The 25,436-nt window shown below is 45.3% G+C and overlaps 1 protein-coding gene across 1 annotated transcript in view; it reads left to right on the top strand.

Annotated features, from left to right (window-relative positions):
• Positions 1–322: 322 nt before the first annotated feature.
• Positions 323–25,436, top strand: part of LOC139322281 (septin-2) — a 55,613-nt gene continuing 30,499 nt past the window's right edge. The window contains exons 1-6 of the mRNA XM_070951332.1: positions 323–366; positions 11,288–11,339; positions 13,716–13,815; positions 18,130–18,216; positions 20,506–20,629; positions 24,659–24,793. Coding sequence (XP_070807433.1) covers positions 11,313–11,339; positions 13,716–13,815; positions 18,130–18,216; positions 20,506–20,629; positions 24,659–24,793 — 473 coding nt within the window. The 5' untranslated portion in view covers positions 323–366; positions 11,288–11,312. The remainder of the gene's footprint in view (positions 367–11,287; positions 11,340–13,715; positions 13,816–18,129; positions 18,217–20,505; positions 20,630–24,658; positions 24,794–25,436) is intronic.

Genomic DNA, 25,436 nt, shown 5'->3' with positions numbered 1-25,436 from the left:
AAAATATATAATTGAAAGATACAAAAAAAATTAAGCCCCTCCCCTGATTGGCAAAAGCAAGCAAAGGGGAATCGCCTCCCAGAGTAAAGATGTCCCCGGTAGCTTCGTTAAGGGCAAAAAAGGACCGCAGTAAGAAAGCCGCTCTAGGCCTCGCTTTCTATGGCTCTTCTTCCCCCCCCCCCCCCACACCTCCCCGAACCGCTCATTCATTTCGAAGCCCGGCTTTGGGACCATAGAGTGGAGAACCCTAGAAGGGCCCAAGAGGGATGTGGGATAGAAGCTGGCTTTGGGAGACCGAATTCTTCGCCTCCTTCCGCATTTCTGGGCCCAGCTGCAGACAGAGCGACGGCTCGGGGCAAGGGGAAGGTAAGGCGATGCTCGCCCCGGCTTTCTGGCCTTTCCCGGGGCGGACAAGCGACGGTTTTGCCGTCAATGCACCAGCGGCTGGCAGGAGGAAGGATGCCCGGGCTGCAAAATCAATGGGTCTGTTTGCCAGCGAGGCTGGGTGTGTGGGTGTGTACGCGTGTCTGAGTGTCAGAAGCAGATATTAGGAGGGTGGGCATGCAAGAATGCAAAGGGGGGAAGATTGCACAAGGCGTCCTCCGTTGCATTGAGCATCCTTGGAGAATGCTTTCGACTTCTCGTCTTTGCCAAAGAGAGGAGCTCTTTATTCATTTTAGTGATTGATTTATTGGTTGGTTGGTTGATTGGTTTAAAATTAGGAAAGCGCTCAAAGGTGCTTTCCCCCCCCCCAAGAGGCAACTGAACAATGAATCAGTGGAACAACTTGCCTGCAGAAGTTGTGAATGCAGGCAATTTTAAAGAAGATGTTGGATAACCATTTGTCTGAAGTGATGTAGGGTTTCCTGCCTGGGCAGGGGGTTGGACTAGAAGACCTCCAGGGTCCCTTCCAACTCTATTATTCTATTCTATTCTATTCTATTCTATTCTATTCTATTCTATTCTATTCTATTGTATTCTATTCTATTCTATTCTATTCTATTCTATTCTATTCTATTCTATTCTATTCTATTCCTATCCCTATCCCTATCCCTATCCCTATCCCTATCCCTATCCCTATCCCTATCCCTATCCCTTTCTTTGAAGACCTCTTTCACTTCTCATCCAAGAAGCTGCTTCAGAGCCGGTTGGGATTTAATTCGGTGGTTGGATTAGAAAATCTGATTTGGCGAATTAATCTGATCGTTTTCAGAGGAATCAATGAATCCTGCTTATATTCGCTATTACTCTGTTGAAGTAATTGTAGCCTTCGTGCGACATCTGCCCGTATTGGCTTAGTTTTTAAGCTAGTGTAAGCCAACATTATGAGGAATTCTGCCTTAATGGTGACTGCATAACTGTAACCTTGTTGCTTGTATCCTTATGATTTATATTGATTGTTTCCTAGTGTGATTTGATTGCTTATTTGTTCCCTATGACTATCATTAAGTGTTGCACCTTATGATTCTTGACGAATGTATCTTGTCTTTTACGTACACTGAGAGCGTATGCACCAAAGACGAATTCCTTGTGTGTCCAATCACACTTGGCCAATTAAGAATTCTATTTTATTCTATCTATTCTATAGGGCCTCCTGCTTGAACAGGGGGTGGGACTAGAAGACCTCCAAAATCCCTTCAGACTCTGTTATTCTGTTAATGTCCACAAGTTGTGTGACTGCCCCTAATGCCAGAAACAACTTTAAACCATAAAGCACCTTTGTAAGTTTCCAAATAAACCACAAACAAACAAACGAAGCTTAAAGCAAACCATAGTTTTGATTCTGGCTTCTTACAAGGGTGCCCGTTTAAAGCCCCTGTGTCTTATCTCCATAATTTGCTGAACTAATGCCATTTGATGTGAAAAAACCAAATGAAGGCACTTAAGGATGGGCCAATCAGAATTTTGGATCACCTCTACCATGCAAACACAATTACTGATGACCAAAAAAAAAATAAAAATGCTTTTGAAGTCTGGCTGTCCAGCTAGCTATTCTGAATTTTTTTAACCTTCTTAACTCTCTTCTCTCCTTCACTTTTCCTCACCAGCTCCCAATCTATGCTCCCTTTTGCAATTCCAAAAGCATTTAAGGAATGCCACATCCATTCAGAACTTCCTGCTTCTGTCCCCGCCCACTTCTAAACTTTGGGATATGCAGCCTTTAAAGGTTTTTGCAGCTCTTTGCCAAATAAGTGAATCTTTGACTTTTGCAGAGATCCTTGCCGTTGTTTGAGAAATAATTTTAAATCAAAAGGAACTAACATTTTCTTTTGTCTTGCCTTTAATGGCGTCTCCCTTCCAGTTTCATGTCAAATGTCTGATTTAGACATTAAGATAAAGATGTTGAATTAGGCAACCAGGTTTTGAAAACATCAGGATGGTTGGTTATCTGTGTTAAATGTTAAATCCAGGAGTGAAATCCAGCAGGATCTGTCAGGTTCTGGAGAACCGGTAGCGGAAATTTTGAGTAGTTTGGAGAACCGGCAAATACCACCTCTGGCTGGCCCCTGAGTGGGGTGGGAATGGGGATTTTGCAGTATCCTTCCCCTGCCACGCCCACCAAGACACACCATGCCCACAAAGCCACGTCCACAGAACCGGTAGTAAAATAATTTGGATTTCACCATTGGTTAAATCCCTTCCTAATTGCAGATGCTTGAAGCCATTATCTAGTGACTGTGACTCCTACAATAGAATAACAGAGTTGGAAGGGACTTTGGAGGTCTTCGAATCCAACCCCCTGCTTAGGCAGAAAACCTTACACCACTTCAGACAAAAGAGCCGAGGTGGCGCAGTGGTTAGAGTGCAGTACTGCAGCTACTTCAGCTGACTGCTAGTTCAGCAGATCAGCGGATCAAATCTCACCGGCTCAAGGTTGACTCAGCCTTCCATCCTTCCGAGGTGGGTAAAATGAGGACCCAAGTTGTTGGGGGCAATATGCTATTTAGTATACTGTCTTTGGTGTAAGCCGCCCAGAGTCCTCGGAGAGTGGGCAGCATAGAAATATGACTAATAAAATAAAATGGTTACCCAATATCTTCTTAAAAACTTCAAGTGTTGGAGCATCCACAACTTCTGGAGGCAATAACAGGCACTATTTTCCTAAGTCTGTTTACTACTAAACTCGGGCTTGAAAATTGTATTCGTTTATCAGAATACAAAATGCAAAGGAAATGAACACAATGGGGAAGCTAAGGGAGGAAAAAGGGAGAAGGGAAAAGTGGGGGGGGGAGTAAAGAAGAAGGAAAAAAGGCATTTACTTCTGACTTTCTTTAGCACAGTAGAAGACAACAGCATTACAAACTCAAGTCTTTACTTTTACACAATAATATAAATTAATATAAATATAAACCCGGAGGCTGCAGCCATCATAAACTCAGAAGGCACATTAATAAAATTTAACAGATTTAACAGGTTAACAGAGTTGGAAGGGACGTTGTAGGTCATCTAGTCGAACCCCCCCGCCCCCGCTTAAGCAGGAAACCCTACACCCGTGATGGCGAACCTATGGCACGCGTGCCACAGGTGGCACGTGTAGCCATATCAGTGGGCACGCAAGCTCAGCTCTGGGGCGCATGCACGTGCTGGCCAGCTGATTTTCAGGCCTTCTGGGCCCACCAGAAGTAGGGAAACAGGCTGTTTACTGACTCCAGAGGGCCTGGGGCGGGTGGGGAAGGCTGTTTTTTGCCCTCCCCAGGCTCCTGGAGAAGCTCTGGAGCCTGGGGAGAGCAAAAAATGGGCCTTCCAGTCCCACTGGAAGATGGCAAATGGGCCGTTTCTGGCCTCCGTGGGGTGGGGACGGCTGTTTTTTACCCTCCCCAGGCTCCTAGAGAGGCTTTGGAGCCTGGGGAGAGCAAAAAAACAGGCCTACCATGCCATTGTGTGCCAAAAGCACGGGGAACTCAGGGTGGTCACACGTGCATCGCGGGGGGTGAGGCGCATAGAATTATGGGTGTGACCCCCCCTCCCGTGCTCCCCCTGCTTTTGGCACGCGATGGCAAAAAAGTTAGCCATCCCTGCCCTACACCATTTCTGACAAATGGCAGTCCAATCTTTTCTTGAAAGCCTCCAGTGATGAAGCTCCCACAACTTCTGAAGGCAACTTCTGTTCCTTTGGAAAGTTCCTCCTCATTTCTAGGTTGAATCTCTCCTTGGTCAGTTTCCATCCATTCTTCCTTGTCTGGCCTTCGGGTGCTTTGGAGAATAGGTTGATCCCCTTCCTCCTCTCTGTGGCAGCCCCTCAAATATTGGAAGACTGCTCTCCTCTCTCCCCTGGTCCTTCTCTTCACTAGACTAGCCATGCCCAGTTCCTGCAACCGTTCTTCATACGTTTTAGCCTCCAGTCCCCTCATCATCCTGGTTGCTCTCCTCTGCACTCTTTCTAGAATCTCAACATCTTTTTTATAGTGTGGTGACCAAAACTGGATGGGTGGTTCCAAAAATATGAAAAATAAATAATAATAATAGGATGTTGGATCAAAAGCAGGTCTCCCTACATGGAATCTTGTTTCTTTTAGAACAACCCCTGGTTCATGGACGAGCACTAGGCCGTGACATGCCAGAAACCGAAGCGCCATCCGCGGGATGCTGGCAGCACGGAAAACCACGCCCCCTGCAGTCCGCGGAAAAATCTCTCTCCACGGAACCGATCCTGGGTGCCCAAAAGGCTGGGGGCTGCTGTTTTAGAGTGTAGGAAGTTAGCACTCACCCGTCTCTTAGAAGAATGAAATATTTCAGGAAATATTAAAAGGGCAGAATATTTCCCCTAAAAGGGAGGCAGAAACTCAGCCCCCCCCCTTTGTCAATGGGCCAGTCTACATAACAAAGATCTACCTCCTTCAGGCAGAGCCATTTAATTGCGCTTCATTGCATCACCCAACTAGATTCAACCAAACTTAGCACGCAGACAACCTACAAAGCTAGCCATGACCTCTGATAGCAACCAATCAGGATACTCTTCCTGTGACCCAGGAAGTTCAAAGCCAGAGGGGATATAAAACCCAGCATCTCTTCCCTTTTTTCACCCAAGATCTCCAAGGCATGTGATCCTGTTCATCAATAAACCTTCTTTCCAAGCAACTTCCATAAATCCAGTGTCTTTTCCCCCCACTTGGAATGGAACCCAGAAGGATATTTCTTCCAACAAGAGTAGAGACAAAAATCAGATGTTGCTAAACTACAAATCTTACTATAGCCAGTTGTAGCTGATGAGATAAGAGGTGCTGGGAATTGTAGTTTCAGCAGCAACTGGAAAGTTCCGGGCTCTCCACCCTGTCCAAGAACATTCATGGGAAATGTTTTGAGCACAACAATATTCTTGCTGAGTCCATTGTTCAAAGAGAAGCGTGAGTCTTGTTACAGAACCAACAACGTTGTAAATATTTGAGTTGCTGGCAGAAAAGCTTCAGTAGCTAATACCAGGGTACCCAGCCAAATACGGAGTCATGTTTCTTTTCTTTTCTTTTTTTAATCAAGTTTTTATTATTATTTTTAATTTATACATATCATTGTGTGAATGGCACCGATATTTGAGTATCATGCATTTCAATACATATAAACATATTCCTAATGATTACGTTCCATTTTCCTTATTTCATATTATTCACTCCTACCTTTTACACAAAATTTTAATTTTCATATAAATATCAACTAGTATGCAATAACATCTAAACCAATGTACTTTAGCATCCGTATTATCTTCCGTGATGGTTTCAATAGTATAACCCTCAAGGAAAAAAAAAACGAAATTATCTGTCTGTTTTCTTTTCTCCTGTACACCATATTTCATCCCTCTCCTTTCTCCTCCCTCTCTTCTCTCCTCTCCTTCTCTCTCCTTCCCTCTCCTTCCCTTTCTCCTTCTCCTGTCCCCTCTCTATTTCCCTTCTCTCATGTTTCTGAGACAGGCAGGCATATACATTCATTGATACATTAAGATTTAGTAGCTGCAATTTTTGGCTTCTGACATTTTCTTTTGACTGCAAACTTAACCTGCAACATCATTTCAGTTTCCTGGTTTTTAGAATTTTGCTAAGGTGTAATGAAAAAAGGGATGAGGTGGCTCAGTGGCTAAGACGCTGAGCTTGTCGATCAAAAGGTCGGCAGATCAGCGGTTCGAATCCCTAGTGCCGCGTAACGGGGTGAGCTCCCGTGACTTGTCCCAGCTTCTGCCAACCTAGCAGTTCGAAAGCATGTAAAAAAATGCAAGTAGAAAAATAGGGACCACCTTTGGTGGGAAGGGAACAGCGTTCCGTGCGCCTTTGGCGTTGAGTCATGCCGGCCACATGACCACGGAGACGTCTTCGGACAGCGCTGGCTCTTCGTCTTTGAAACAAAGATGAGCACCGCCCCCTAGAGTTAGGAACGAGGGGAACCTTTACCTTTTCCTTTTTAAGGTGTAATGAAGGAGTTGGACCACATAATGTCTTATGGAAAAGATGAGTTTGAAGGACTGGGGGAATAAACCATGGTTTATTCTGACACAGATGCCTGCTTTTTTTCCCTAGGTCCATACGGCATTTGTCCGAGGCATTTTTATTTTTTATTTTTTTTAATGCTGTGAACTTGAACACTTTATATAATATTTCATTTTGCTGCGGTCAGAGAGGGAAATCCTCAGATGCCAGCTGGTATATTTATTTTTTTGGTATCCTGGAGTTACAGAGGAAATGAGTTGGCTTCCTTCCTGCAGGAGGAGGCCACCATCTCATACTGGGATTCTGGCATGACGGCATCTTCCAGGGGGCTCGAGTTGGGCTGAATAAGAGACAGGCTGCCCTTGATCTTTGACCTTTTTTTAGTCTCTCAACACTCAAAAAGGCTTTTTTCTGCCAAAGTCCAGAAGCCTCTTGGTACAAAACATTCAGTTCATATGTTCCAATATCTCAGGGGCTGCCACAAAGAAGAGGGAGTCAAACTATTTTCCAAAGCACCTGAGGGCAGGACAAGAAGCAACGGGTGGGAACTAATCAAGGAGAGAAGCAACCTAGAACTAAGGAGAAATTTCCTGACAGTTAGAACAATTAACCAGTGGAACAACTTGCCTCCAGAAGTTGTGAATGCTCCAACACTAGAAGATTTTAAGAAGATGTTGGTTAACCATTTGTCTAAAGCAGTGGTCCCCAACCCCCGGTCTGCGGACCGGTGCCGGGCCGTGGAGTACCTGGCACCGGGCCGCGCAGCGGCCGGGGGACATGAACGCTGCAGCGCAAAGACTCCTGGGCCGTGCGCAAAAGCTCCTGGGCCGTGCGCAAAAGCTCCTGGGCCGTGCGCAAAGGTTCCAGGGAAGAGAGCCCCGCGCAGGTACGCACGTGTGGCCCAAAGCCCCCACCCCTGCGCGCGCTCAGCGGGCCACGGTAAAATTATCAAAGGCTGATTGGTCCGCGGCGATAAAAAGGTTGGGGACCACTGGTCTAAAGTGATGTAGGGTTTCCTGCCTGGATAGGGGGTTGGACTAGAAGACCTCCAAAGTCCCTTCCAACTCTGTTATTCTATTCTATTCTATTCTATTCTATTCTATTCTATTCTATTCTATTCTATTCTATTCTATTCTATTCTATTCTATTCTATTCTATTCCATTCCATTCCATTCCATTCCATTCCATTCCATTCCATTCTATTTTGTTCTCTAATCTATTCCATTCCATTCCATTCCATTCCATTCTATTCTATTGTATTCTATTGGCCAAGTGTGATTGGACACACACAGAATTTGTCTTTGATGCATAAGCTCTCAGTGTACATAAAAAGAAAAGATACATTCATCAAGAATCATAAGGTACAACAATTAATGATAGTCGTAGGGTACAAATAAGGAATCAAATCATATAAGAAACAATCAACAAGTTACAGTCATACAGTCATAAGAGGGAGGAGATGGATGATAGGAACGATGAGAAGATTAATAGTAGTGCAGACTTAGTGAATAGTTTGACAGTGTTGAGGGAATTATTTGTTTAGCAGAGTGATGGCGTTCGGGGAAAAACTGTCCTTGTGTCTAGTTGTTCTGGTGTGCAGAGCTCTATAGCGTTTTGAGGGTAGGAGTTGAAACACTTTATGTCCAGGATGCGAGAGGTCTGTAAATATTTTCACAGCCCTCTTTTTGACTCGTGCAGTATACAGGTCCTCCATGGAAAGTAAAAAAAAACCAAAACTCCTTTAATTTTCTTGCTGGTCTTTTCCTTGATTAAATTACAAATATTTTACTTCAACTCACAGTGCCGAGTGTCAGAACTTTTGGAAGCAAAAGGCTTCAGGTTGGCTCCCATTCAGGGCTTAAGCAAATCTGATTTAACTATCCAGCTGACCTCCGGGAAAAATATCTGGGAATTAATCCAAAGACTACTGAAAGCTGTGTTTGTTCAGCTGCGGTACTTTGCTGCGTGTGTGTGTTTGTATGTGGGTGGGGGGTCAGGGATAAAGCGACAATCGAAAATGCGTTGGGGCTAAAATAATTGTCTTAATCGATCCAAACAAGGTGCTGGAACGGGTTTGGAAAAAATAAGCCCCGTTTAATTGCTTGTTTGCTTTCGAAGGAAACTGTATCAAAGCGTTTGTTCCAAAAGAAGAGTAGTTGATACAGAAATGGACGTGTTTGATACAAAAGTATTGGCTACAAAGCAGTGGTGAAATTCAATTTTTTTTTAACTACCTGTTCTGTGGGCGTGGCTTGGTGGGCGTGGCTTGGTGGGCATGGCAGGGGAAGGATACTGCAAAATGTCCATTCCCACACCACTGGTTAATTGTTCTAAATGGCAGGAAATTTCTCTTTGGATCTAGGTTGCTGAAGAATAGAATAGAGTAGAATTTAGAGTAGAGAGTAGAGGAACGGGACGTGGTGGCACAGTGGCTAAGATGCTGAGCTTGTCGATCAAAAGGTCGGCATTTCAGCGGTTCGAATCCCTACTGCTGCGTAACGGGGTGAGCTCCCGTGACTTGTCCCAGCTTCTGCCAACCTAGCAGTTCGAAAGCAGGTAAAAAATGCAAGTAGAAAAAATAGGGACCACCTTTGGTGGGAAGGGAACAGCGTTCTGTGCGCCTTTGGCATTGAGTCATGCCGGCCACATGACCACGGAGACGTCTTCGGACAGCGCTGGCTCTTCGGCTTTGAAATGGAGATGAGCACCGCCCCCTAGAGTCGGGAACGACTAGCACAGATGTGCGAGGGGAACCTTTACCTTTTTCGAGAGGCGAGTAGAGTAGAAGAGAAAAGAGAAGAGAAGTCGGGAGGGACCTTGTAGGTCATCTAGTCCAACCCCCCGCCCAAGCAGGAGATCCTACCCCATTTTTGACAGATGGCAGTCCAGTCTGTTTTTGAAAGCTTCCAGGGATGAAGCTCCCACAACTTCTGAAGTTCCATCGGTTGATTGTTCTCACCGTCAGAAAGTTTCTCCTTATTTCCAGGTGGAATCTCTCCTTGATCAGTTGTCACTGTTGATGGTGTGTATGTGTGTGTAAAGACTCGCACAGCTTGGCAATAGGCGAAGCTGAACAAAAAGTGCAAAACACATGCCATTTAACCATTTTCCTGGAGTGCGAGCAATTCCCTGACCTGTTGGGTCTTTTCCCTACCCACCCACCCCCTCTACAGCTTCGCGTTGCATCCTGCCTTCTCCTTGGAACAGGAAAACATCTGTGTTGAGCCTCGCAGGTGTCTTTCTATAGGTCACTTCCTCCTTTTCAGGCTGAGGGACGTGTGACAAAACCCCGGAGCGCTGACATGTCTTGTGCCTTTCCTCTTCAGTGGCTTTAGGTAGTCTAAATAAAGAAACAATCCATTTCGTATATTAAAAAAAAAAAAAAATGCCCAGGCACGTCCTTAATGCACGTCTACGCCTAAACAGTCGCTAACTCCCATCCAAAATTAGCATTCGCCTGGACCGTTCGGATGTTAATGGCGTTCCCTTGGTTTGAAAGAGTTTTTCGTGCCTGTAAATTTGAATTTTTGCAACCCGGGATTCCAAACATGGCAGGTAGCCCCTCAAGTTACGACTGGCTGCTTAGCGGCCATTCGAAGTTCTGACCCAGGGGTGTCAAACTGGATTTCTTCGAGGGCTGGATCAGCATTGTAGTTCTCCTTTGTGTGCTGGGGAGGGGGGTGATGGGGCGGACGCCTCTGTTCAGTAAAACACACGAGGAATCCCAAAAACCTCTTTTATTGCAACAGCTGTGAATTCTGTTCATTCACAGATGAGTCCCCAATAGCTGTAAAGAGTCCTTCGGGATAAGGCTGATAATCACCCACCTTTATCTCCCTTGACATGCTGCCAAAGACCTAATTGGCAAAGCCACACGGAGTCCAGAATCAAACAGAGCTTCAGACTTTAAACTGCACAGAATTAACAACGTTGCTTCCTGCAAAGGCCTACATGCCTTTGCTCTTCCTTTATGTCTTATGGGAGGGGCCAATCATCTCCAAGCCTTAGTCCCAAGTTGTCCCTTTTGTTTTAACTGTTCTTGCCTTCTGGCAGCTCTGCGCATGCGCGCACTGGGAACAGGCTCCCCCTGTTATTCTGCCTCTCTGAGGTCTGACTCTGGAGGCTCCGGAGGCAGCATGTACCTCCCAGATGGCCCTTTCTCTGCCTCCGATGCAGAGCCCTCGTCCGAGCCTTCCCCAGACTCCAGGACTGGCCCATGTTCCTCCCCAGACTCCTCACTGTCCGACTCCCCTGCCAGCTCCGCAGGCTGCTGGCGGACATAACAAGCTGGAATATGTCAGCGAAGCTTGTTATCCTTGCTTTGCTTCTTAAAAAATTTGAACAATCGAATTTTTAATCAATAGGAAACCAAACTGAATTGGTTTCTCTTTACTCTCACTATGAAAGGAGATGCGATTGTCTCTTTCATGGCTTATGAAACAGAATTGTATGATTCTCTGCCTATGAACTGAACTGGCATCTCTGTCCAAATGGATTAAGTAATTTGCATCCTGTGTGTAACTAGCCTCTGTGATGTACCAAAGAGTGTTCAGTTTGTACTTTGTTATTACTAAAACACAAATATGACCCATTCACTGGAATTAACACCCTCTTGGGCAGGCTCGGATGAAAAACTTAAATATTTGTCATTTAATGATGTATTTCCATGTGACTCATCCCTGAATATTTAGCCTTCTGTTTTTTAATAGCTCACTTTTATTTGAGTTCCGGAAAATACACATTCAGTGTAGATGAATAGGTTGGTCTCTCTGTATTCCAAGAATCATAAAATGGAAACATTAATAAATAGGATTCGGATTTAACATCTAAATGTTCTGTGTTTTTTTCTCTCTCTCCCCTCCCCTCCCCCCCAGCTTTAGAAATTTGGTGTGCAGGAACATGTCTCAGTCGGCTGAAAAAGTAAAGGTGAGTTAGAAGTTGGGACAATAGCCCATCGAAACAATTCTTAGCTTTCAATTTTTTTATTTGGGGTTTTAGGGTTTAAATCAGTGGTGAAATCCAAATTTTTTTACTACCTGTTCTGTGGGCGTGGCTTGGTGGGCATGGTGTGGCTTGGTGGGTGAGGCTTGGTGGGTGTGGCAGGGGAAGGATACTGCAAAATCCCCATTCCCACCCCACTCCAGGGGAAGGATACTGCAAAATCCCCATTCCCACCCCACTCCAGGGGAAGGATACTGCAAAACCCCATTCCCACCCCACTCCATAGGAAGGTTACTGCAAAATCCCCATTCCCACCCCACTCCATAGGAAGGATACTGCAAAATCCCCATTCCCACCCCACTCCATAGGAAGGATACTGCAAAATCCCCATTCCCTCCCCACTCCAGGGGGAGGATACTGCAAAATCCCCATTCCATCCCCACTCCTGGGGGAAGGATATTGCAGAATCTCCATTCCCACCCCACTCTGGGGCCAGCGAGAGGTGGCATTTGCCGGTTCTCCGAACTACTCAAAATTTCCGCTACCGGTTGTCCAGAACCTGTCAGAACCTTCTGGATTTCACCCCTGTGTTTGCAATCACTTTGGGGTGGGAAGTAGGGAAAAGAACAGCTGGAATACATTTCCAAGAATCATTGTTATTTAAATAAATAATCCACTTCAATAACTTCAAATCATCCAGCTTTATTCGTTCTGCTCTTCCTTATTTTCTGTTGAACAGACCGAAGGAAAAAAAAAAATAGAAAATTCTCGGCAAACTGCTGAATCCATTGTAGAAAACAGTAGATAACAACTGCAGGTCAACATGAGATAGGAATTTTTAGTGTAAAATGGGCTGAATATCCGCGTTTCCCCTTCTCCCACAGCCCAACACTTTCATCCTAATTTCTCATTGTGAGTTTCCAAGCAAAAGGATAGTTAACCAAAGATTTTTCTCGGTTTTCTCCACTTGTTATCTGGCAATGAACGAGTAGGAACAGCAGCATGTTGTAGATGGCAGTGGCTGTTGGGCAGCCAATCCAGTTTGATTTTTAAGCGGGTTTTGGTTGCAAAAAAGCTCTTTTGGGGACAGCATCGACTGATCGCCGCACAGGAATAGCTTTTTTCCCAAATGCCTTATTTCCTTGGAGAACCTTGGGAGTTCTAGGCAGAATTTGGAAGGCGCTTACTTTTTAAAAAAAGAAGAAGAAGAAGCTTCTACGCAAAACATTTGGGATGGATAAACGGTTGTTAAATTATTTGAATCCCACCACTGCTACAGACCCCTCACATCCTGGACATAAATTGTTTCAACCTCTACCCTCAAAATGACGCTATAGGGCATTACACACCAGAACAACTAGATACAAGGACAGTTTTCCCCCGAATGCCATCACTATGCTAAACAACTAATTCCCACAACACTGTTAAACTATTTACTAAGGCTGTATTACTATTCTTCTCATCCTTCCTATAACTTTTTCTATTTATGATTACAATTTTGTTGGTTGTATCTTTACGATTTAGATTGTTTTATTTAGTTTCCTAGTACGATTGATGTTGATTCTATCACTAAGTGTTGTATCTTATGATTTACGATGAATGTATTTTTCTGATGACTATGATCATTGATTTATCACTGAGAGCTTATGCACCCAAGACAAATTCCTTTTGTGTCCAATCACACTTGGCCAATAAAGAATTTCCTTATTCTATTCTATTCTATTCTATTCTATTCTATTCTATTCTATTCTATTCTATTCTATTCTATTCTATTCTATTCTATTCTACTCTACTCTACTCTACTCTACTCTACTCTACTCTACCCTACCCTACCCTACCCTACCCTACCCTACCCTACCCTACCCTACCCTACCCTACTCTACTCTACTCTACTCTACTCTACTCTACTCTACTCTAATTCTATTCTTATTAATTCTATTCTATTCTATTCTATTCTATTCTATTCTATTCTATTCTATTCTATTCTATTCTACTCTACTCTACCCTACCCTACCCTACCCTACCCTACCCTACCCTACCCTACCCTACTCTACTCTACTCTACTCTACTCTACTCTACTCTAATTCTATTCTGTTCTATTCTGTTCTATTCTTCATTCCTCTATTGTATTCTATTGTATTCTATTAATTCTATTCTATTCTAATTCTAATTTTAATTTTAATTTTAATTCTAATTCTAATTCTAATTCTAATTCTAATTCTAATTCTAATTCTAATTCTAATTCTAATTCTAATCTTCTTTGAAGAAGCTGCTCTCAAGCTTGCAACTTTCCAATGTTGGCGCGTTTTCATGAATTCCGCCTCCCAATTTGCTGCTTTCATTCTTGATTTCTCATTCCAGTTTTCTGACTCGGCTGGATATGTGGGGTTTGCCAACCTCCCCAACCAAGTCCACCGGAAGTCGGTAAAGAAAGGGTTTGAATTCACCCTCATGGTTGTCGGTATGTGGATTTGATTTTCCAGATCATGCAGGTTTGATCGTTGTGGCAGTTTAACTATCGAATACAGGTAGTCCTTAACTTACAACAGTCCATTTAGTGACCAATGTTACAACGGCAGTGAAAAAAAGTGACCTATGACTGTTTTTCACACTTACGACCGTTGGGCATCCCCATGGTCACATGATTAAAATTCAGACACTTGGCAACTGACTCATAGTTATGACGGTTGCAGTGACCCCCCCTTAGGCGACCTTCTGACAAGCAAAGTCAATCGGGAAGCCAGATTCACTTAAGAACTCTGTTACTTTATTCATTAACTGTTGCAGGAAAGGACATAAAATGGGATAAAACTCACTTAACAACCGTCATGTTGTGGCTAGCATTATTAGTCCACGGGAGCATGGAGTGCCCCATAATTGTGGGTGTTTTCTTGAAAACTATCTGGTTGGTTTTTTTTAGTTTGTGTGATGAAGAGGATCAATTTTATACTCGTAAACATTATTGATACTTTTTAGAGCAGTGATGGCTAACCTTTTCCGGACCGCGTGCCCAGAGTGTGTGTCTGCGTGTACGGATATGCGTGCAAGTGCCCGAACCACCAAAATGCAATGCTCATGGGGATCCCGTGCATGCACCCCTCCCCCCCGTGCACGCAGCCCCTTGCATGCAATGCCCCCCCCCCACATGAGTGTGCATCCTCCACAGTGATGAAATGTAAAATTTGTTACTACCGGTTCTGTGGGCATGGCTTGGGGGGGGGGGTGTAATGTGACTGGGTGGATGTGGCCAACTTGGTTTTTTTTTGGGGGGGGTTGTTTTGTCTGTTTTACTTTTAAAAGCATTTTTTCTACAACCTCTTCAGCCGAAGAGGTTCTTAAAAAACTGCTTTTAAAAGGCTCTGATGATCCCAGCTGAGTTGCCTGATTGTCAGAGGCTTTTGTTTTTCTTTTAAAAGCATTTTTTACAACCTCTTCATGCCGAAGAGGTTGTAGAAAAAATACTAAAAAAAAAAAAGCCTCTGATGATCGCGCGGCTCAGCTGGGCATGGGGGAGGGCAGGGATTTTTGCTACTGGTTCTCCGAACTACCCGCCACCATCGCTACCGGATCGGGCAATCTGGTCCGAACTGGGAGCATTTCACCCCTGATCCTTCCCACACGCACCCTGCCCCCACGTGTGCACACGCACCGTCCGCAGGCCCCCCACTCCCCATGCATGTATGACAGAGACCCGAAGACCAGCTAGGAGGCGGACGCGCATTCATAGTGGAACTGAACTAGTGCGATGGCTCGTGTGCCCACTGAGAAGTTCGCCATCACGGTTTTAGAGCATTTCTTCCTTCCTTTTTATCAACTAAGCCACCTAAAGGTTTTGATAAGGTGCTCTGTCGATTCCTGGAATCACATCACTAAATAAAATGCGGCGCAGAGGAACTATCTGTTGTGACCTAGGCCCAAGTAGTTATTACGAGACACAATCAATCCTAAACAAACATATTTTATTAAAACAGCTGAGAATTACTTCATTCCCAGCTTAGTCCAAATTAAGTCCAAAACAAATTCTTCGTAAACAGTCCTTCGGCCTTATCACCAACCTTTGTCTACTTTGGCACCCTGCCAAAGGCTTTTCTTGACAAAAGTTCAGAAGCAAGAGACACTGACCGGAAACCAATGTAGTAACGTTGCTTTCCTACAAAGATCCCAGGAGCCGTTGTTGCTCTTTTAAGCTTTCTGGGAGGGGCTAATCATCTCCTGGCCTTACTCCCGAGTCGTCCTTTTTGCTTTAGCTGCTCTTGCCTTCTGGCAGCTCTTCACATGCGTGCACTAGGAACAGGCTCCTCCTGTTCCTCTGCCTCTCTGCTATCTGCCTCTGGAGGCTCCGGAGTCCGCGCATCACTCCCAGATGGCCCTGGCCCCATCTCTGCTTCCGACTCAGAACCCTCATCCAGACCTTCCCCAGACTCCAGGACTGGCCCACGTTCCTCCCCAGCCTCCTCACTGTCTCTTCAGGCTGCTGGCGGACCACAACACTATCAGAGAAGCAGTGTGGTGTAGCAATTATGGACTCGTAACCTGGATTAAATAAATCCCTTTGTGACTTTGAGGTGGTCCTTAGCATCCAGGATCAAATTGATCTCCCCCTAAGATGATTGTTAGGAGAATAAAAGAAAAGCAGATCCCCATACGTACAGATTTGACTTTTCCTTTATTTCTAAATGAAGAAGAAGAAGAAAGAGAATGCTCGGTCAGTGGAGAAGCTGTTCTCTTCTGTTTTGGGCTGTTTTCCAGCTGTTTCTCAACAGCTTCTGCTTTTCAGATAGCGCAGAAGTTTATATAAAAATGGTTCTAATCTGAGTCAATTTCACAAGAATGTCCAAAGGAGACGCGAGCGAGCGCCTGTGCCAAGAGGGACATCATTACTTTTGCTCATTCCTTCCTGTTTTAGAGAAATGACTCAAATCTTTCTGGGTCAGAAGCAGTGCATCGAAACAGCCATGTGACAAAAAGAAGCCACTGAGTTCACAGTCCTGTTTTTGGCACAGGGTTTAGGAAGAAGGGGGGGGTGTTAGAAAAGGGACTTTGGTGGGTATGATTCTGACTTCACCAGTGGTGGGTTCCTCCCGGTTCGGCCCGGTTCTCCCGAGCCGGTAGCGGTGACGATATGACGTCACCGAACCAGTTCTGCCCCGCGCCCCCACCCCCACTCCCCGCGTTATTTTTACCTTTTATTTGGCCCCACCCCCAATCTATTGCTGCCTCCTGAGTCCCAGCTGATGGCTAGAGGGAAAAAAACTGTTTAAACTCTTGCCGTGGGGCTTCAAAGGGCCGCCCTACAGCTGATCAGTGTTAAAAGAAAACAAATGAGTAGACCGGTGCCTTTAAAAATACACGAGTAGATCAGTGCCTGCAAAAATACATGAGTAGACCAGTGCCTGCAAAAATACATGAGTAGATCAGTGCCTGCAAAAATAAATGGGTAGATCAGTGCCTGCAAAAATACATGAATAGATCAGTGCCTACAAAAATACATGAGTAGATCAGTGCCTGCAAAAATAAATGGGTAGACCGGTGTCTCCAAAAACAAATGAGTAGACCAGTACAGCTCTGCAAGCAGTTAAAAGCCTGGTAGACCAGTACCTCTGCTAAATCCTAAAGAATTGTCACATGACCATCAAACCACGCCCACAAAATAAGCCACGCCCACAGAACCGGTAGTAAAAAAAATTAGAACCCACCCCTGGACTTCACTCTTCCTCGGTTGCAGCTACCTTAGGCTGCCATATGAAGTTTTTCCCATGATGCATTAGAGCCGTGATGGCGAACTTATGGCAAACGTGCCACAGGTAGCACACGGAGCCATATCTGTGGGCACGCGTGTGTTACCCTAGCTCAGCTCAGCTGATTTTCGGGCCTACTGGAAGTTGGGAAACGGGCTGTTTCTGGCCTCCAGAGGGCTTCCGGGGGAGGGGAGGCTGTTTTCGCCCTCCCCAGGCTCCTAGAAAGCCTCTGGCGCCTGGGGAGGGTGAAAAACAGGCCTACTGGGCCCACCGTGCCAAAAGCGTAGGGAACACGGGGGGAGGGTGTTGCGTGCATGCACGGGGGGGCGGGGTGCATTGAATTATGGGTGTGGGCACGTACACACGCAACCCCTCCCATGCTCCCCCTGCTTTTGGCGCACGACGGCAAAAAGGCTAGCCATCACTGCATTAGAGGGATAAGAAGTGATATTAGGTGATTGAAATAATTGTGGCACAAGCAGTCCTTGACTTACAACAGTTCATTTAGTGCCGTTAACAACGGCATTGGAAAAAGGTGACTTTTGAATACTTTTCACACTTATCAAACGGTTGCGACATCCCAAAAGTCAGTGATCAAAATTCAGACGCTTGGCAACGGGTTCGTGTTTATGACCGTTGCAGCATCCTGACCAGCAATAGGTCAATAGGGAAGCCAGATTCACTTAACAACCATGTGGCTAACTTAACAACTGCAGGGATTCACTTAACAGCGGTGGCAAAGAAAGGCTGTAAAATGGGGCCAAACTCATTTCATAAATGTCTCACTTAGCAACAGAAATTCTGGGCTCAGTTGCGGTCGTAAGTCGAGGACTACCTGTATTTCCTAGAAATCAGTTGACCAGATTTAAAACGTGAAGAAAAGCCTGCATTTCTAGGTTACTTTTAAAAGACTAATATAATAAGACCTTTTGATAATGCTGTCTTGTAAAACAAGGGGAAAAAAGGGGAAATTTGATCATTTGACAAATCTGCCCTTTACATGGAATGGTAAAAAGATTATCCCCTCTTGTTTACAGGAGAATCTGGTTTGGGCAAATCCACTTTAATCAACAGTTTATTCCTGACGGATCTGTATCCTGAACGTTACATCCCTGGAGCTGGAGGTAATTTCGGGTTTTTTTTTTTTTTCTTTTCTAAATCGGAGTTTCTCCATCTCAGCAATTTTAAAGATGCCTGGGCTTCATCTCCTAGAGCCAGACATATGTGGCTGGGGAATTCTGGAAGTTGAAGGCCTCACTTCTTAAAATTGCCAAGATTGAGAAACAAGAATAGAATAGAATGGAATGGAATGGAATGGAATGGAGTGGAGTGGAGTGGAGTGGAGTGGAGTGGAGTGGAGTGGAGTGGAGTGGAGTGGAGTGGAGTAGAGTAGAGTAGAGTAGAGTAGAGTAGAGTAGAGTAGAGTAGAGTAGAGTAGGATAGAAGAGAGGTTATAGAACAGAACAGAAGTAGGAGAGGAGAGGAGAGGAGAGAAAGAGGAGAGAAGGAAGAAGGAAGTAAAGAGAGAAAGAGAGGAGAAGGAAGGAAAGAAGGAGGTAGGAAGGGGAGGAAGAAGGGGAAGGAGGGAGAGGAGAGGGGAGAAAGAAGAGAGGAGAGAAGAGAGGAGATAGGAGAGAGAGAAAGGAGGAGAGAAGAAAGAAGGAAGTAAAGAGAGAAGGAGAGGAGAAGGAAGGAAGGAAAGAATGAAAGAAGGAGGAAGGAAGGGGAGGAGGAAGGGAGGGAAGGAGGGAGAGGAGAGGGGAGAAAGAAGAGAGGAGAGAAAGAAGAGAGGAGACAGGAGAGAGAGAGAGAAAGAGGAGGAGAGAAGGAAGAAGGAAGTAAAGAGAGAAGGAGAGGAGAAGGAAGGAAGGAAAGAATGAAAGAAGGAGGAAGGAAGGGGAGGAGGAAGGGAGGGAAGGAGGGAGAGGAGAGGGGAGAAAGAAGAGAGGAGAGAAAGAAGAGAGGAGACAAGAGAGAGAGAGAGAAAGAGGAGGAGAGAAGGAAGAAGGAAGTAAAGAGAAGGAGAGGGAAAGGAAGGAAGGGAGGGAAGGAGAGAGGGGAGGGGAGAGGAGAGGAGAGGGAAGGAGAGAGGAGAGGAGAGGGAGGGAGGAGGGGAGGGGAGGAGAGGAGAGGAGAGCCGTGATGGCGAACCTATGGTACGCATGCCAGAAGTGACATGCAGAGCCCTCTCTCTGGGCATGTGCACCATTGCCAGCTGCTTTTCTGATTTCCGGCGCACCGGCCAGCTGGTCTTCATGGGTGCCAGAGGTCCGGAAAACGGCCTGAAAAACAGCTGAAAAACAGGCACGGAAAAATGCCCCCAAAACGGTCTGAAAACAGCCCGAAAAGCGGCCTGAAAATGGCCCCCAAAATGCCCCAAAAACAGGCATGCGTGCGCCAGTCAGCTGGACTTTGGTTTTCCGGCGTGTGCACATGCATACATGCACGTTTTGGTTTGGGCACTCGGTGCTGAAAAGGTTTGCCATCACTGGAATAGAGAATAGAAAATAGAATAGAACAGAATGGAAATGGAATAGGAATAGGAAGAGAATAGAATAGAACAGAAGATAGAATAGAATTAGAAATAATAGAAATAGAATAGAATAATGGAATGAAGAAATAATAGAAATAGAAATAGAAATAGAAATAGAAATAGAATAGAATAGAATAGAATAGAATAGAATAGAATAGAATAGAATAGAATAGAATAGAATAGAATAGAACAGAGTAGAGTAGAATTAGAGTAGAATAGAATAGAATAGAATTAGAATAGAGTAGAGTAGAATTAGAGTAGAATAGAATAGAATAGAATAGAATAGAATAGAATAGAATAGAATAGAATAGAATAGAATAGAATAGAATTAGAGTAGAGTAGAGTAAAATAGAATAGAATAGAGTAGAGTAGAATTAGAGTAGAATAGAATAGAATTAGAATAGAATAGAATAGAGTAGAGTAGAATTAGAGTAGAATAGAATAATGGAATGAAGAAACAATAGAACAGAACAGAACAGAACAGAACAGAACAACAGAACAGCATAGTTGGAAGGGACTCTTCTTCTAGTCTTCTAGTCCAACCCTTTCTAAATGATTTCACATGATTCCAGTTTCACCTTCCTTCCTTTAAGTTGAAAGGGCCAACCCTCAACCTTGCTGAGGTCCCAAGTCCCTTTCCGTAGCCTTTTCCAACCGGGTTTCCCAACCTCGGCCACTTCTAGATGTGTGTGTGGCCCTTTTTAAAATCCCCCCCCCAAGAATTCTAACGAATTCTAACATGCAGAACTCTGGGAATTCTGGGGTTTTAACCTCGATGGAGATTCTCAATCCTCCGGGCTCATGGTTGTCCCAAAGGTGCTTTTTTCAAAAGGCAACTGGACTTCGGGGGGAGTTTTTTAACATTTCCTCTCTCTCTCAGAAAAAATCGAAAGGACAGTTCAGATCGAAGCTTCGACCGTCGAAATCGAAGAGCGAGGGGTCAAGCTGCGTTTGACGGTGGTGGATACTCCCGGCTACGGAGATGCCATCAACAGCCAAAACTGGTAGGTGTTGCTCTGGTTTTCAAAGTAAAATAAAATAAAATAAAATTGACCGATATCTGGGCTTCCTTGTGTCTGACCTAGGCTTCCATGAAGCCGAGTCCTCACCCTGACAAACCCCTTTTATTTAATTGACAATGAATTAATCTCCAGCAAAGTCTTTCCTCTCCAACAATCTTTCAAGATAGTTCACAATTACCGGCCTTGATGAGGCTTGGAGAGTGGCCAGGCCGATATCTTTCAGATGCCGCAATACTTGGCAAGGATGCAGGAATGAACTAATTATCTCCTGCAAACTCCACTCCCCTTTCGCTCCTCTTTTATTCCCTCTGGGAGGGGCCATTCACTGTCCACCTGTGGCTTTACTCCTGAGTTGACCCTTGTTCTTTAGCTGTTCCCTTCGTCTGGCAACTCTGCGCATGCTCACACTAGGAACAGGCTCCAGCTGTTTGTCTGCCTCACTGATGTCCAACTCCGAAGGCAGCTGATAACTGTCAGACGGCCCTGGCTTCCTCTCTGCCTCTGACGCAGAGCCCTCATCAGAGCCTTCCCCAGACTTCAGGACTGGCCCATGTTCCTCCCCAACCTCCTCACTGTCCAAATCTGGCGGGCCAGAACACCTTGTGCCATTCTCCGCTCTGCCCATCCTTCCAATGACGTCGCCTTCTCGTTGCCAGTAAATTTCCCTTGACCCTTTCCTTTAAATCTCTGAATGGCTGGACCTCGGCCATTGTGTGGTCAGAAGAATTTCCTGTTGATTGTAGTCCGCTGCTTGTGTTTATTCTTTGGAAAGATTTCTTGAAGTCCCGCAGATCTAAAAATTCTGCTTTTCTTTTTGGGGGGGTCTGGGAGGGAGACGCTAAACATTGGGTGGGAGCAACCAGACGTTCTAAGGCCCCGCCGTTAACGTCGCGCAGTTGAACTTGCTACAGAGAAATTCAAAGGCTTGGAGGAACAATCATTTATTTTTTAAAAAAAATAATTTCCCTGTCTGCTGGAGTCTTCCTTTTCCCTTTCTCTCCCCAGCCAATAGGAAGGCAATGTTTCTTTTCTATTCATCACCTTGGAAGGTTTCTCACGGCATTGAGGATGACGCAGGACCCAATCTGGGTTGGTCGCCGGGACCAAAAGTTTGGTCTTCTCAAACTTTTGGGACTCGTGCTGGGGCCTCATCCTCAGGGAGCTTCTCTCCCCCACCGGAATGTGTCGTGAGGAATGGGCTCCAGCGTAAATCCAAAAATTTGGAAAAATAAAACTCCAGTCCCAGTGACCGACCTTGATTGGATCGTGCAACATTATTATCCTGGGATACGTATATCAGTAGTCCTCGATTTATGACCGCAACTGAGCCCCCAAATTTCTGTTGTTAAGTGAGACTGTTGTTAAATGAATTTTGCCCCATTTTACGACCTCCCTTGCCACAGTCGTTAAGTGAATCACTGCTGTTGTTGGTAGTATGGTGGTTAAGCGAATCTGCTTTCCCCATTGACTTTTGCTTGTCAGAAGGTCGCAAAAGGGGGTCACGTGACTCCGGAATACTGCAACCCGCCATAAATACGAGTCAATTGCCAAGCTGGTCTGAATTTTGATCACGTGATCACGGGGATCCTGGAGTTGAGCCTGGCTGAAGCCATCTTGGAGGCTTTTGGGTTCCACAGAACAGAGGGAGCGGGGAAATAGTTAGATGGGGTTTTGTAGCCAAAACAATAACGTTTTCCTGTGGGAACCAAGGTCATTCTCACAGGTGGCTGGCCAGAGGAGGAGCCGGTAACCCAGCAACGAGCCAGCACCTGGATTGGACACCGTGACCAGTGACTTGGGGGGAAAAGGGAAAAGTTTTACTTTTAATTAGGTGAAAGCCGCGGGAAACCTCAGAGTCGGCTTTCACCGGTTTGTGCCAATATGATGTATCCAATAAACTGTTCTTTGAGGCACTCGAGTGCCTTGGCGTTTGTTTTCTATGGGTTACTTGGAACGCTGACAGACAGACTGTAATTGCCATCATTCGTTCAGGATGAATTGCACATTCATAAAAATCTCTCTCTCGCAAAGCGGTTTTGAGCATGAATGTGTTACCCGAACTTCCTTTGGTGCGGAAGAGTTGATCTATCTCCCTGATGTTAGATGCGTGCCGATTTTTTCCCCCCAAGTAAAAAAACGAAACTCGGCTCCCTTCGCTGTTGTAATGCAGAGAACAGGATATGGCCTCATCTCATGAAGGCTGGTGTCTCATTTAAAGACAGGTGCTTCCCCCAGTCACAAAGCCAGGTACCGTTTAAGAGGAACAATGGACGATTCCTTGAAAATTACTTTTCCCCCGAATTTCGGAGCGCAAGAGAAGCTCTTAAACAAAACTGGTCATCTGTGTGTCAGCTTTGATTTTCTTTTGTATCCAAATTTTATTTTATTTCAAAACATGAAAATGGGGAAAGAAGAAAAAGCAACACAAAACCCTGCAATTACTGCAGGGTTCGAATCTCGCCAAGGCTCAAGGTTGACTCAGCCTTCCATCCTTTCTAAGGTAGGTGAAATGAGGACCCAGTTTGTGGGGGCAATAAGCTGACTTTGTATAAATATACAAAAGGATGAAGGCTATTGCTGAGCACATTGTAAGCCGCCCTGAGTCTCCAGAGAAGGGCAGCATATAAATCAAATTTAAAAAAAAAAAAAAGCAAAAAGCTAGATAAGCCTACACACAAAAAAATGTGCATTTAAAAAACAATAACCAATATATACATCAATTATCCACCGTTTGAATACTGATCAATATATTTTGAAGATAATAACTCCTCTCCCCTTCTAAAGCAGGCACACATTTCTACAACACTGTTTGCCCAACCCACTTAGCCTGGCAGCTATCTACTATATGGAAACATAAGTTAACTGGTAAAACCAGGGGTGGAATTCAGCCAGTTCGGACCGGTTCAGACCGGTTCGGGAAAACCGGATGCTAATTTTACATCTGATTCGCCGAACCGGTAGTTGCAAGGACTGACTGGTCCCGCTCACCCCTCCCGTCCCCTCCCAAGAGTCTCCATGCGGCCCATTTTAGATGCCAGGTAAGTGCAGCATCCATGTGGAAGCTCTGGGAAGTTGAAAAACAGGCCTCCTGGAAGGACCGGAAGTCTGGAAACGGGTCCGTTTCCAGCCTCTGGACGGCTTCTGGAGCCCATGGGAGGCGGTTTTTGCCCTCCTGGAGGCTGAAGAAAAGCCTCTGGAGCCTGGGGAGGGTGAAAACCATTGGTGAAATGTAAAATTTGTTACTACCGGTTCTGTGGGTGTGGCTTGGTGTGGGGGTTTAATGTGACTGGGTGGGCGTGGCCACCTTTTTTTTTTTTTCCTTTTAAAAGCATTTTTTCTACAACCTCTTCGGCCGAAGAGGTTACAGAAAAAAATGCTTTTAAAAGGCTCTGACGATCCCAGCTGAGCCGCGCAATCATCAGAAGCTTTTTTTTGTTTTTTTTTTAACTTTTAAAAGCATTTTTTCGGCCGAAGAGGTTGTAGAAAAAATGCTTTTAAAAGTAAAAAAAATGATCGCGCGTCTCAGCTGGGCATGGTGGGGTGGGGGGCAGGGATTTTTGTTACCGGTTCTCCGAACCACCCGCCGCCATCGATACCGGATTGGGCGATCCGGTCCGAACCGGGAGCATTTCACCCCTGGTGAAAACGTCCCTCCTCGCCATGGTGCAGGAAGCCGAGTAGGCCACACCCCCATGGCCACTCCTACCCAGCAACTGGGCAGAGAACCGGTTGCTAAAATTTTTCAATCCCACCCCTGAGTAAAACCAACAGCCAAATTAAACTTCAAAGCAGTTAGCAGTCTGTGGTTATATTTCACTCGCAGAGAGTCCACAGCGGCTTGTGGTTTACCACACGTCACCACAATCGCCTTACGTGTCATCTTATGAGAGGTAGTTCGGACTAGAAGTACACCCAAAGTAACAGCCTTGTAAAAATTGTGTCTTCCCTCTCTCTCTCTCTCTCTCTCTCTCTCTCTCTTTCTCTCTCTCTCTCTCTCTCTCCTTGGCCCAGTTTCAAAACCATCATCCATTATATCGACAATCAGTTTGAACGATACCTTCACGATGAGAGCGGCTTGAATCGGCGCCATATCGTAGACAATCGGGTGCATTGCTGTTTTTATTTCATTTCTCCTTTTGGACACGGGTAAGTATTAAGGTGGTTTTGGGATTTTTTTTTAATGTCCCAGGATAAAAGTTTCACTCCTAAGCCGCTCTGAATAACTTTTTGCAAGAAGGCCTTAATCGCCGCTTTTCGTATTGTTAGCCAATTCAATTAAAATCCTCTTTGGATGTATTTTTTTTTTCCATCTTGGTTTTGCCTCTGTTTCAGAAGGGATTTATGCAGAAACTTCCCAGGGGTACGTCCTAAAATTGATGACGAGCAAGAATATGGTGGTTAATAAGGCCCCCCTCATCTGTGATCTTATTTCGGAGGGGGGTGCAGACCTGGCAGGTATTACGGAGACCTGGTTGGGCCAAGAGGGGGGGGTCCCCCTCGTAGAGATGTGCCCGCCAGGTTTCCGTGCATTTCATCAGCCAAGGGCCCAGGGGAGGGGTGGGGGAGTGGCGGTGATCATTAGGGAGAGTCTTTGTCCGAGGGAGACCACTGTTCCTCAGATAGCCGGATGTGAGTCCCTTTGTGTGAAGTGGGGCCGTGCGGTGCAGATGGGTTTGCTGACTACGTACCTGGCTCCCTGCCACGTGGCAGCGACCCTGCCCGAGCTACTCGATGTCATTGCCGGGGTGGCGGTCGATACCCCCAGACTTATTGTCATGGGGGATTTCAA

Source organism: Pituophis catenifer, unplaced genomic scaffold (assembly GCF_029215685.1).
Source record: "Pituophis catenifer annectens isolate HBS135680 unplaced genomic scaffold, rPitCat1.0.hap2 SCAF_10, whole genome shotgun sequence".
Lineage (NCBI taxonomy): Eukaryota > Metazoa > Chordata > Lepidosauria > Squamata > Colubridae > Pituophis > Pituophis catenifer.
This window is presented reverse-complemented; position numbering and strand designations above follow the sequence as displayed.